General features: G+C 32.1%; 1 protein-coding gene across 1 annotated transcript in view; it reads left to right on the forward strand.

The window, feature by feature from the left end:
* Positions 1-14,901, forward strand: part of Rs1 (Dead-box helicase Rs1) — a 71,352-nt gene that overhangs the window by 32,111 nt on the left and 24,340 nt on the right. The window contains exons 7-8 of the mRNA XM_075367059.1: positions 3,804-3,931; positions 9,922-10,119. Of these exons, the coding sequence (XP_075223174.1) occupies positions 3,804-3,931; positions 9,922-10,119 (326 nt within the window). The remainder of the gene's footprint in view (positions 1-3,803; positions 3,932-9,921; positions 10,120-14,901) is intronic.

The raw sequence follows: 14,901 nt of genomic DNA on the forward strand, positions 1-14,901 counted from the left end.
TATTATTCTCACCAGCACAGTACATAAACTTAATCAAAAAACTGAAAACCTTTTTTGCATAAACCAGATATTTATACAAATGATTAAAAGTCATTTGCATGCAGCACAAATGTGGGAGCAGTATTCCAGTTGTATGTCAACCATTTCATGGCCTCCAAAGTCCCCTTACTTGTCATCATGCAATTTTTTACAGTAGGATCACCATAAAAGCAAGAAGTAAAAAACTGAAAATTTAAATTAAGGTGCACTTTATCCATTACAGTGGAAGAGTGGGAAAGAATCTGTGAAAGCAAGATCCTAGAGCAATTGTTAAAATTCCTGTTGAAGTGTTATGTTAAATCACATAAAATATTACTAAAAGACTGAGGAATGTGTATATAGATTAAGAGCTCACCTGCAAGGTGAGCTTCAAAAGTTAAAATTTTCCATGTGAGATTTCAATGACATTTTTTGTGTTATTGAATTTTGTAATAAATTTATTAAATATTATCTTTTTTTTTTAAATTAGTTAGATTTAAAACTTTTCCACTTTGTTAAGACATCTTTTTATAATAATTTTATAGGTTTTTTTTTTTATTAAATTTTTGGAGGTAAAGTTTAGGATTGGACTTTTTAACTTTTCTCCAAAATAACAATGATATACCTGGAATAAATAGGAGAAATTTGTCTGGTGAACTAAATCTTAATGAACTTCATCTAAATTCAAGTCATAACTCACTGTCACCTCACTAGATCAACTCTAGATTTCTAGAGTTGTAACTCGGGCCTACATCCACCACAGGTGACCCCTTGACATTCAACTTGAAAGATCTTTTAAGGAATACTCCACTGGGTGAACCAAGCAACACTAGAGTTCAAAGAAGGCAGCACTCAGACGCGAGGGGGCTGCCATTTAGAAGATAACATGCGATCGGAAGCATTGAAATGCCCTAACACCACACTTGTGACAAGAACAATACAAATTCCAAAATCTAACCGAAGAAAATCGCCACATCCACTTACAATGTAAACTCATTCATACACACTAGTAAATTAAAAATAATTGACAAAATGGACCAACACCAAATTCTTATCAAGGAACTGCAGGAAATAAGAAACTCTGACCAGGATGCCATGGGATCTTAAGGATGTAGACTCTAGAAAGGTATAGCTAGGTAAAGAGTGATGAAAAGTGTCCCAGTTTGGAACAGGCTTTTTAGTCATCCTCAAAATGATGAACTCGGTACAAGAATTCAAGTCACAATCCCCAAGAATCTCGACATTCACCCTATAAGCATCTAATAAAATCTACACTGTAATAAACATCCATGCCCCCAATGATAATAAAACAGATTTCCAAAAAACCATAAAGAAACAGAAAAATTCAGGAACCTACTCATCCAGACTATAAATGACATCTCCAAAAAACACATTAAACAGCTAATTGGAGACTTAAATGCCAAACAGGACAGAAAAAGCAGATACCATGATATCATTAAAAAATGGTCCTCTCAAAAGAGAACAAATGAAAACGGACAGAGACTCTTCAATCTCTGCAGAAACCAAAACCTAATCTTGAAATCCACATATTTCAAGAAGAAAGTTCAAAAAATCAAAACCTGGAAACATGGACAGATACCACCGCAAAGAGATCTAGAACATAAAAGTCCTTCAAGGAGTAGATACAGGTTCAGATTACTATGTAGTCAAAATTAAAATTAAATTTACTCCCCAAAGGAAGCAACAAAACTAAGCCCTTAAACTAGAAGAAAAATGGACCCTACTCAACTAATCAAGAATGAAAATTACCAAAAAGCAACTAAAAAAAATAACAGTCACGGATAAATTCAAAGACCAAGTCAACAAATCACAGAAAGAATCAAATTCCAGCACAGTTGTACAAATCACAGAATTGGCCCCAAATAAAACCCCGTAAAATACATCAATGGTGGAACAGTAAATGCAATGAAACAGTGGAGAAGAGACATCAAGCATGGCTATTATACCAATCCCAAAAATCAGAAACATCCTTTCAGAATCTAGTAAAACAAAAAAAAGAAACCGTCTGAAGCCTAAAGATGCACCATAAAGACATACTGGACTCTTTAGAAAGAAGAATTCTGCAAAATATTTGTTCAGTCAAGAATGAAAAAGTGTACTAGATACTTTTCATTCTTGGCTGAACAAACAGTTGTTCTAAATTTATTTTAAATGTTTTTAAAAATCTTTTAAATTTAAAAAAAATTATTTTATTTTGTAAATGTAAACAGTTTAAGAGTTTATAAAAAATATTACTAAGGATGGGTTTAGGCCCGAAAGTGCTTTGATGGCGTAAAATATTACAGATAATAGTGTTTCTCTAATTCTGTGCTCTGCGGAGGCTGAAAGAATATTATATTGTATATATAAATATTTATGCACAGAGAAAAAAAAAGAAGAAAGAATGGACTATAAAAAGTTTAACCTAAATAAATTAAGTATATTTATGTATATAACTTATTTGTAATTTCTAATCAAATTATTATCTGTAATATATTGGCGGTAACTTCACTTACATTGTTTAAAAAAATCGTTATATAATGCATTCATTTACAATTATAGCATTATCATTTTCATATTTTTACTGTAACATTTCATTTTAATACTATAAAAAATCATCATGATTTTTGGTAAGCAATATGTTGAGACACAGCTCCTGGTGATTCACTCGGCTCCATATGATTCACAGACTCTGTACAATTCACACAGCTCCTAATGTGAATTGTATAAACACATTGTTTACTTTGCTCCTGCACTATATAAATTTCGGCTCCGCACTGGAATCAAGCAGTCTCGTTCCATTGCTTGAAGATTTACATTGTCTTGTTATGACTCATCATTCATCATTAATATATTTGTGAATTACTTAAACAAAAACTACAATAAATACAATTTCTATTCACAATTAATTAAAGGCTTTTTATTTAAATAATTGAACCAGTACATAATCAACTACATAATTAATTCAACCTAACCAAGGTTCTTCACCAAAGCAGCAGTTATTAGACATTGGGAGACCAAGAGAAACTGTAAAGGCTGGAATGAGGTGAAATAAATAAAATTATATTCTTATGATCATTGAGTAGAGTTATTCTTTGTAGCTCTCATTTGTCTGTTACTACAATGAACTTTTCTATTTTTCTTTGTCCTTTTCCTTCTGGTTTCTCTTTTTTACTTTTATTCACCTTAATATTAATAAACTTGTAAATTCAATTTAGTAATGATAATTAGTTTAATGTATAATTATGATTTAATTTTATTATTTTTTTCTAATCATTAATTGTAATGTTTATATCAATAAAGAAAGCCCTTCTTGAACTTTTTTATGAACTTTCTATAGCCTTTTTTATACTAAATTTAATTTTAATAAAATAACTAATTATTTTATTTGTTGAAAAATCTAGATGCTTATGAAAGTTTGTCACAAGAAGACTGCTGCTTTGTCATAATAAACTCTGCTGCACTATATTGGATTAATTTAAATTAAAGAAATTTTGCTCTTAATTATTGTAATTTCATTGTGTGTGTATGTGCATGTTAATACTTGTAGAACTTTTGAATCTTTGTTTTCTTGCTGCCTTTACTTTTGTTTGTGAACTTTGATTTGGCTCAGGTACTGAACTGAGCCAAATCATTAACTAATACTAATAATAATTTATTAATAGCTACTACTGATCATATACTAATCAAACAAATCAGTATTTGTTTGATTAGTTAATTACTTAAAGAATGTGAAATTGAAAAGCTTTGATTTTACTGACAATGTTTCTTTACTATGTTTGCAGGAAGCTGCACTCAGAAAAGCACCAGACATTGTCATTGCAACACCAGGTCGACTTATTGATCATTTAAAAAATACTCCTTCATTCAGCCTCAATACTGTAGAAGTTTTAATACTTGATGAAGCTGACAGGTATGTGACAGTTATTGTAGCGTAAACATTATATGAGGGTGGGGGGAAAGTTCCGGGCCTCACACATAAATGTTGTTAGTACTCTTAATTTCTCGATGCCATCTCATGATGCTATTCTTCATTAGTTTACTATAAGAGTTTCAATTTTTTGCATTACTTAGTATTTACAGTTCAACAAAGTGTATTAGGGCGTTTTTTGGAAAATTAAAAACTGGAAATTTGTGCAGTGATTAAATACTTTTTCTGAAAGGTTTAAGTGCAAAGGAAATTAAAGAAGAACTTGATACAACATTGGGAGACTCTTCTCCATCAAATATAAAAGTTAAATACTTGGTCACAGAGTTTAAAATGGTTGAACAGGCGCTACCGATGAACTATGCAGTGGACACCCTTCTGAAGTGACTATGCTAGAAATGATAGAAAAAGTGCATAAAATCATTTTGGCAGCTCAACAAGTGACAGTGAACGAGTTAGCAGAGTCTGTAGGCATGTGAATAGAATCTGTGCTCGGTTTTTTGCACAAACATTGGGTCATGAACAAGCTGTGCACTAGGTGGGTGCTGCATTTGTTTATGCCCATCCAAAAACAGTGCCGAAGAAACTTTTCATGCAACTGTCTCGAGCTCTTTCAATGCAATCCAGAGAAAATTTACATCGATTTATGACAGTTGATAGATTGATCTAGCTCCCCAGTGACTAACATTTGTTTTCTAACTTAAAAATTTGGCTTGGAAGGAAGAGATTTTTGACCGGTAATAAGTTATTGCCACAGTAGATGGTTATTTTAAGGAGTTGGATAAATTGATGTTCAGAACTGGCATAAGCACTCTTGTGGAATACTGGGTTAACTGTATAGACCTTAATGATGACAGTGTTGAAAAATAAATCATAATGTACTCAGAAAAATGTTTTCTTATCCATGCCCAGAAATGTTTCATCCCATTCTTGTATTTTAATTTTTTAAATATTTTCTTTAAAGCAAACATTCTGTTTGTTATTTTTGTGTGGTTATAAAATGAATGTGGAGACGTTAGTTTATGTGTGAATTGAGTTATACTCTATAAAGAAGAATCTTAGTTGTTACAGCTAGTTAAAATGTTTTAATTGCAGTTTAGACTAAAATGTGTAAAAAACTATGTTTCTTCTAAAGTAATAGATTCCATTTTCTGCATTTTCTTCTATGATATGTATCATAGAAGTCCTTCTATGATACATATGATTGCTAATCTTTGTATAGATGATAGTTTCTGTAAGGTATTTAAAAATACAAAAATAATGACTGTTCTTTTACTTTTTTTTTTATTTTAGAATGTCTTACATGTATGTATGTATTATTATTATTATTATTATCGTCGTGTTTTATGGTGGCATAGGATCACTTTAGTCAGTCCATTATCCAAGTCTCTTCGATGGGACTGTTTGGGCCTTGCAGTCCTCCCAGTATGTTTTCATATGTTTCCATCTTTGTGCCCTTTCTAGTATTGAAAATGTTCGTGTTGTGAGACTTTTCTTGTGAGTGTGAACCAAGTGTTTTGTCTTAAACACTGTTTTGTTTTGTTTTGTGCTGTGTCTTATTTTTGTGTTTATTGTTAGGCATTTTTTATTGTAAGTGTACCAAATCAATTTTTAAGCTTTAGCCAGTTTGTTTCATCTTATTTGGATCAAGGTTTTTTTCTTTTAGGTTGTTATTATTTCTCTGAGTTGTTTAAATTTGTTTACTATTTTGATTTTATTATCGTTTATGTTTTCTTCTTTTAATTGTGTTGATTTTTGAGACATAATTTCTGCCTTTCAAGTGATATATTGAGACCAATTTTATTTGCAATGTTTTGAAGTTCTAATATCTGATTTAGCTTCATCGATGTAATTTGCTAGCAGTGCCAAGTTGTCGGTGAAACCAAGACAATTTCTTTTGGTTGTTTGGCCTATTTTTACTTTTGGGGGCATTTTTTGAGCTATTCCCACATTACCATTTCTAGAGTACAGTTGAATAATAGTAGTGAGAGCCTTGGTGCAGTCCTGTTTTGATCTTAAATGGTTCCAAGAGCTCACCTCTGAATTTTACCTTCAACTTAGTGTTTGTGAGGGTCAGTTTTATCACGTTTATTAATTTACTATGTCGTCTGAGGTGTCTTAGAATTTTTAATAGGGATTTTCTGTGGGTACAGTCATAAGCTTTCTTGAAATCTACAAATTTTATCACCATGTCTTCGTTTCTTTACTGTTGTAATTCATTATTATCTTGGCACTCATGATCTGGTCTGGACAGCTCCTCCAGGGTCTCAAACCTCTCTGGTATTCTCTTAGTTGTTTCTTGAGTTGTGAACCGATTAATGATGACAAGTGTTGAAAAATAAATCAAAATGTACTCAGAAAAATGTTATTTTCTTACTCTGTTGATGATTCTTAAAAGAATTTTGTATGTTGTGTCTAGGAGTGAGATTCCCCTGTAGTTGTTAGGGTCTGTTTATTCTCCTTTTTTGTGTAGTGGCAGATGGATGAGGACTGTTGTACAGTGTTCTGGTAGTTCTTCTTTGATCCAGATATTGACAAGCTGTTGATGTAGGGCAAATTATGCTGATCTTCCTGTATGTTTCCAGATCTATATAAAGGTCTGATCTGCTGCTTTGTAATTCTTCATCTCGCCCAGTGCTTGGTAGACTTCTTTTATTTTGGAAAGGTTGATGTTTTTGGTGGTGTTGTTGTTATTGGGGTTCTGGTGTCGAAATTTAGATGTTATTTTGGTTCTTTACAATTCAGGAGTTAAATATTTAGCTAGAATTTCCACATTGTCTTAATTGATATGAACCAGAGTTTGGATTTCATCCTTCATTAACAGGGTTGAGGGTTTGTATTTTTAAGCTGATTTTTGAAGTTTTTATAGTAGTCTCTCGACTGTGTTTTATTGAATTCTTCTTCTATTGACTTCAGTATGTCTTTATGGTGTTGTCTTTTTATTCTCCTTAGGATTTAGCTGGTTTCTTTCCTTTGTTTTACTAGATTTTGGAAGGATGTTTGTGATTTTTGGGATTGGGTAAATAGCCATGCTTTTGATGTCTTTTCTCTGCTATTTTGTCACATTTTCTGTTCCACCATTGGTGTTTTTTATGGGATTTTATTGGGGCTAATTCTTCTGCGATTTGTTTAAGGTTGTTGACTAGATCTTCCAGTTTATCCGTGATTGTTATTTTTCCCGATTGCTTTTTGGCAATTTTCATTCTTGATTATAGTAGGGTCCATTTATCTGTTAGTTTTAAGGGCTTGGTTTTGTTGCTCTCTTTGGGGAGTAGATTTAGTTTTAATTTTGACTACATACTGATCTGATCCTGTGTCTACTCCTCAGAGGACTTCTACATTGTAGATCTTCTTGTGGTGGTGTTTGTCCATGAAGACATGGTCTAGTTGGCATTCTCCTTTAGTGTAGTAGGTGTGTTTCCATGTTTTGAGTTTTTGAGGTTTACTCTTGAAATATGTGGATTTCGAGATTAGGTTGTGATTTCTGCAGAGATTGACGAGTCTGTCAGTTTTTGTTTGATTTTTTTTTGGGTGGGCCATTTTCCAGTGATGTTGCAGTATCTTCTTTCTCTACCTAGTTTAGCACTAAAGTCTCCGATTAATTGTTTAACATGGTTTTTAGGGTGTTATTTATAGTCAGATTGAGTAGTTTACAGAAATGTTCTGTTTCTTTACGATCTTTTGAAGAGTTTTTTTTTATTAGTGGATACATGGGTGTCTATTATAGTGTAGATTTTATTAAATGCTTGTAAGGTGTGTTTTGAGATTCTTGGGGATTGTGGCCTGAACTCTTGTATAGAGTTTATTATTTTGAGGCTAACTAATAAAAAGACTGTTCCAAACTGTGGGACATTTTTTTATGACTCTTCCCAGGTATTCTTTTGTAGAGTCTGTATCCTTGAGATTGCATGATATCCTGGTTGGTGTTTTTATTTCCTGCAGATCCATGATGAGAATTTGGTGTTGGTCCATTAAGTAGGTTACTATTTTTAGTTCACCAGCCTGCATGAGGAAGTTTACATCGTGTGTGGAAATTTAGATAATTTGCTTTAGCTTGATTTTGGACTATGTATTTTTCTTGTTTGTTTGTGTAGAGCTGGGGCATTCCAATTATTCCGATACATGTTATCTTCTAAGTGGCAGCCCATCGAATCTGAATGCTGCCTTCTCTGAAGTGTAGTGTTGCTTGGTTCAGCTGGTGGAGTATTCCTTAAAAGACCTTTCAGGGTTGATTGTCAAGGAGTCACCTGTGGTGGGACTAGGTCCTGAGTTAAAACTCCAGATGTGATCTAGTGAGGTTTGATTTGATGATAAATGAAGCTGTGAAGTTTGTTTAGATTCAGTTCACCAAACAAATTTTTCCTACTTGTCCCGGATATATCAAGGCACACCTCGTGGAGGCTCAATCCAACTTTTATTGCACTTTCTAATATAAGCCCATCTTCAGTAATGTTTTTTTTAAATTTACTTTTAATGCATTTCACAATAGATAACATGATATGTTAACTGTGAAAATCAATCACAGTTGGTTCCAACAAGATGGCGCCACGGTACACATATCTAGCAGATCAATGATGTTTTTATTAAGTGTCTTTGGTGATTGAATCGTTTTGTGGCCTGCACAATGGCCCGATCTGACTCCCCCAGATTGCTTTCTGTGGAGGCGCAGCACAGCAAGCAGTGTTTTGCAACAGACCATGCATGATCGACAAGCGAAAACACACAATAACATCATATGTACGGGACATTCCAGTACATCAGCTGGTTAAAGTGTTAGAAAACAAATTGAAACATTTGCAGTGTTGTATTGATGTTGAATAAGGTCATTTTCAACACCTTTTATAAACTATTCTAGTTACTCTAACATCTGTTACTATAAAAAAAATGAAATAAATATATAAAGTAATAGTCAAGAAAGTTTTGTTCTTACATTTCCATAATTCCAGTGTACAACAAATTTGTGAACAGAGAGTTGTTTGTGTGTAAATTTTAAAAAATAAATGATTATAAATAATTAACTTAGCTATGTGCACATTTAAAAAATAAATAAAGGCGAAAATTATATAAAATGATTATTTGTATAGTACTGAAGGGAAATGTTTGTGTGTAGTATATGCATTATATTTTATACTTTTATACTTATTAATATAAGATTATAAAGCAAAAATTATATAAAAATTTAACTGTAAAAAAAATATTTATTTTTACATAAGTACATGTGCATGTGCGTGATGCTGACATAAGGAAAAACAGATCTACGCATGTGTATATTTAATTCTCTATTTATTGAAAAGGCATTGATATTGTTATTATATTTTAGCTCAATTGTATCTACATTGATTGTCATTTCTAGACTTATTGAATGAACAGTTTCAAATATAATTTCTTCCTGGAGAACCTAATGATCTCAAATTATAAAAAGTGATATATTAAAAGTTTTAAACTGTTCTGTTGCATTTTTATGACTTTTGTGTTGATCAGCTTAAATATATGTTGTAAGGAGAGTTATTTTTCACTCAGAAATTAAAGGCCCATTCAAGATTAATAATAAGGATTATAAAGAAAGAACTTTGCTTAACTTTAAAATTGTGGCATATGGACTTTCACATTCTACCCTTGTAATTCACTTAGATTCTCATCTAAGTGAATTATAAAGTGTTCAACTAGGCCATCACTGCTAGTGAAACATTGTAGGAATATATAAACAATGAAGTCAGATGAATGGATACATAAAAAAAAATGTATTCAGTTACTTTAAGTTGGTATTACTTTGCATTAATATTACAAGCAAAGTAACCCACAATATTACTGTTTTCCACATCTTACTTACCCATAAATTTTCTTCTGTGTAAAATGTATACAGTGATTAATTAAGTTAACAAAGTGTGTTTGTTTAGTTAGCTTGGTCAATCAAATTTTACTTGAGAATAATGCAAAATAAGTCTTTACAAATTTAATTTATTTGTGTTTTGCAGAATGCTGGATGAGTATTTTCAAGAACAGATGACAGAGATTATAAAACAATGTTCAAGGACAAGACAGACTTTACTGTTTTCAGCTACTATGACTGATGCTGTTACCGATCTGGCTGCTGTTTCATTAGATAGACCAGTCAGAATATTTGTTGATAATAATAGAGATGTCGCATTTAATTTAAGACAGGAGTTTGTGAAGTTAGTATAAGTTTAATACTCATAGTATTTCAGAAATTTAATCGAACATAAATAAAGAAAGTAAAACATTGTAAAGTCATTGTTAAGTAAAACATTTTACTTATTATGTTATCATATATATATATTAATTTATTTAAATTAAAATTTTTTGTAGTCCATATTTCCTCTGTACGTAAAATTTAGCTAATTAAATAATATAAAACATATTCAGCCACTCCACAAAGTATATAATTAAAGAACATTCTTGCCTTACTTTTTTTTTCATTAAAGCACTTTCGAGCATAAGCCCATCTTCAGTAATGTTTTTAAAATTTACTTTTAATGCATTTACACAATAGATAACATGATATGTTAAAATTTGTAGACAGATATTTGTTCAGTCAATAAAAAAAAAAAATTTAAATCTAAAACGTTATATTAAAATTTTCTTTAACGTGCTATATATATATGTTAATACAGTACTGTTGTACTCAGTATTTACAGTTTTAAATTAATTTTTTTTTTTTTTTGACAAATATTTGTTCTATAAATTTTAACATATTATGTTATCTATTGTGTAAATGTAAAAAAATTAAAATTAAAAAAACAAACATTATTGAAGATGGAGTTATGCTCAAAAGCACTTTAATGAAAAGAAGTAAGGGGTAAAAATGTTCTTTAATTCTGTACTTTGGGGAGTGGCTGAATAAGTTTTATATTTTATATATATATATATATATATATGGGTCATTCCACATCAAATCAACGAAAATAAATGAACTTCAAAGATTGATGTCCAGTAATTCAAATAAAATTTACACTACCCATGCAGTGATGCAAAAAAATATTTTTCAGTCACTCAGTTTTTTGTGTAGGACTATAAAAATTGCAAAAAGCAAAGTTTGGGTAATTACAAAAGAATGAATTTCTCAGCTCCTACAATAGATAGAGAGCTCATTTTGATAATATTTTAAAGCTCTTGGAATGGTCTTTCATATGGTATGTCACTTGGCTAGGTTTTGTCATATTAAGAGTTCAAGGTCACCAAAGCCATTATTTGGCCTGAATATCCAAAAGTGTATTTTTTTAAATTTAAAAAAAAATTTTGCCTCCTAATGTGTTGTACATGTGGTAAACATTTCATAATAGAATAGCAATGGGATCATGTTAAAAAAATAGTTTTGTAATAATTAGGTACAGCAGAATATTCCAATTGTTCCCTATATGTGGCAATTCCTAATTGAGATTCAAACAGTGAGAACCCACCCCTTCCAGTTTTCTAGACTGGATCACTTGATGAGGCAGAATAGCATGTCATGACATGCACTCCTAGTGCCAGCTAAAGAATGTACATATTTGATCCTGTTGAAACACGTAACGTAATATTCAGTCTGGATCATCTCTTGGAACAGAAGGTTCAGTGGTGTACTCCCCAAAAGGAATGATTTTATCTATAAAGTGATGCAAAAAATACTTCTTCACATTTTTAAGTCACCCGTTGTTAACTGAGTGAGCTTGCCTTTCTCTACAGGTTTGGAGTTTTATAACTAATTCATAGCAGCCTTGGACCAGATTATAGTGACCAGCATGGAACCAGCAACGTATACAGCTTCAAGTAAAATGTACTGTTGCAATCCATTTGAAAAGTCAAGTCATAATTCATGTAAAAAAAAACCTGAAAAGTGTAAGCGAGAACTTGAAGATTTATTTTTCTTAAACAAGTTTATAAAATTTGTGGTACTTGTTGCAAACAGTTAGAAGCATCTGCTAAAATTAATGCTGAAGAATCTACTTCTGTGAAGCATTTCAACAGTTAGATCCTGTGTGTTTCCCCAGAAAAAGTTGAAACTGTAAATGCTCGGAAAAAAGTTTGATTGTTTTAAATGAATCACCTATTCAGAAAAAACGACTGTGTCAGAGAAAATACCCTCAGGAAAAGCTTAAGAAATCAGCAGCTTCAAAAGTAAAATATTGAACATAGATTCAGATTCTGAACAAGAAGCTATTCCTCTCTCCTCTGACTCTGAAATTATCAACCAATTGAAAGAAAAATTTAATACAACAGATGAAAAGAACATCCAGATGCAAATATTAACAACGCTCCCTAAGAGGTGATTTTAAAAGACGTTCAAGATGAATTTAGAGTATCAGACTACACTGAAAGCTTAAAAGCTTGGTTAAAGAAACAGGTGTCATATCATGTCCCGATCCCAAACCTGGTAGAACTTTGGATTTTGAAACAGCAGAAAAAGTAACTGATTTGTATGAGAGTGAGAAAATAAGTCGAATGATGCCAGGAAAAAAATTTATCTCTAAGATAAATGGAAGACGAGAGCATGTTCAGAAAAAATTAATTTGTTTAATCTCCATGAAGCTTTTGCATTGTTGAAACAGAAGTATCCATTGCCGAAAATAGGATTTTCAAAGTTCTGTGAACTCAGGTCTAAGTACTGTGTTCTTGCAGATGCAAGTGGAACCCACAGTGTTTGTGTATGTACAATGCACCAAAACACAAAACTTACGGTTTTGCGTTGTAGAATGAAAGAGCTGATAGAAGGTGATAGACCAATTAAGTCTTACAAAGATATTATGACATATGTAGTGTGTACTAATCCAGCTACAGATGCTTGCTACTTTGGAAATTGCAAAAATTGTTCGGGGTTTGAAGAAGACAAGGTAAGGATTGAGGAAGCTTTTGAGCTCAACTGCATTGAAAACATCACCTACAAACAATGGGTACAAATTGAAAAAAGAACATCTCTCGAGACATTAGTAAAACTTACTGAAGAATTTATCAGTATACTTTTTGAAAAACATCTGAAAGTTCAACACTCATTTCTTGCTAGTCAACAGTCCAGTTACCTCACTCATCTGAAAGAAGGTGAATATCTTGTAATCTGCGACTTCACTAAGAACTATTCATTCATTCTCCAGATGCAGCCCAAGGTTTCCACTGGAACAATGCCAGGCAATAGTTCTCCCCTTCACAATCTATTTCCAAGATCCAACAACAAAAACATTGATGCGAACATCTGTTGTCATAATTTCTGACTGTCTCACACATGGGACAATAGCATGCATCTTTTTCAGAAATATTTAACTGGTTTCATGCAGTCTCATTTTACCAAAAAACCAAGCCTTTCTCTTTTTCTGATTAGCCTCTGGAACCACTGTTCAGTATTACTTCAGAGGATTATATGTATGAATGTAAATGAAGTGTAATCTTTTATCCATGATCTAGAAACAAAACCAAGCCTGATCTATTATTACAATGATGGTGCTGCCTCTCAGTACAAAAACAGACTCAATCTTCTCAACCTCCATTACCATGAATCAGACTTTGGGATCAAAGCAAAGTGGCATTTTTTTATCATATCTCATGGCAAAAGTGCATATGATGGCGAAGGAGGGACTGTTAAAAGACTTGCAGCTAGAGCAAGTCTTAATAACCTCCAATGGCCAGATCACGACTTCACAACAGTTGTATGAGTGGGCAAATAGACACATTGAGTCGATACATTTCCATTACAGTACAATTGAACAGCATAAAGGAGAAGAAGAGGCTTTGAAGAATAGGACAATGAAAGCAAGAACTATATCAGGTACTCAGAAACTCCACTCTTTTTCTCCACTGTACAAGAATCAGGTGCAAGTGAGAGTGTTTTCATTTTCTAACAACTTAACAGTAGCTAGCATAACAAATATTGAGGATGATCTTACATTCACAGAAATGGTTGGGATCTTGATGTGCAGATATGATAGACACCAGTGGTTGGGGTGTGTTCTAGATTCAAATGAGGAAAATTAAACGCTGAGGATGAAGTTCTTACATCCACATGAACCTTCACCTTTCTTCCACTCCCCAGACTTTGAAGTTGTTCTTAATACATAGGAGTGATGTTATTACAAAAGTAGATGCCAGGCTAAATCCAACAGGAAGAGTTTATAACCTCTCAAAGCAAGAAGTGGACAATGTTAACCAGAAGTTATAAAAAGACACTGTCTTTTTATGTGTGTAGTACACTGTGTAATTCTTCTGTAAATATCTTTGGAAGCTGTATGAATTGTAGTTAAGTGGTGATTATGACAAATTCATTATTTTATTTCACCATGATCACAGTAATCCCATTATGAAATGTTTACCACATGTACAACACATTAGGAAGCAAAAGATATATTTGTTGAAATTTAAAAAAAAATACACTTGGATATATTCAAGGTCAAATAAATCTTTTGGTTACCTTGAGCTATTATTATCGCAAACTCTTGTCAAGTGATATATCGCATGAAAACCCTTTCCAAGAGCTTTAAAATGACATCAAATTGAGCTCTCTAGCTCTTATAGGAGCTGAGAAAATGTTTTTTTTTGTAATTACCTGAACCGTGATTTTTGCAATTTTTCACTTTTTATGGGGTTTTATACAAAAAATTGAGCGACTGAAAAATCTGAAAAAAAATTTTTTTTGCATCACGTATAGATGTGATCAATCCTGTGAATTTTATTGAAATTGGTGATGGTCATGTTGTGAAGCTTGATTTGACATGGTATGACCCATTTATATATGTGTGTATTTAATAGTTTATCATGTTAAGTAAAATTATTTTAAAATAGAACTTAAATGAGTTTTTCAGATTTCTCTTATAGGAAAAATGAGAACTATTCTAAAATTAAAGTATTTGATTTTTTTTAAAAAATACATTTTACAACTGTTTCATGTTGAGGCAGCATTAATACTGAATTTCAGTACCACAGATTGTTTAGTTAGAGAAAACTAGCAAGTATTTATTTACATTCTTGAGCTG

The sequence above is a fragment of the Lycorma delicatula genome, chromosome 1 (assembly GCF_047948215.1).
Source record: "Lycorma delicatula isolate Av1 chromosome 1, ASM4794821v1, whole genome shotgun sequence".
NCBI lineage: Eukaryota > Metazoa > Arthropoda > Insecta > Hemiptera > Fulgoridae > Lycorma > Lycorma delicatula.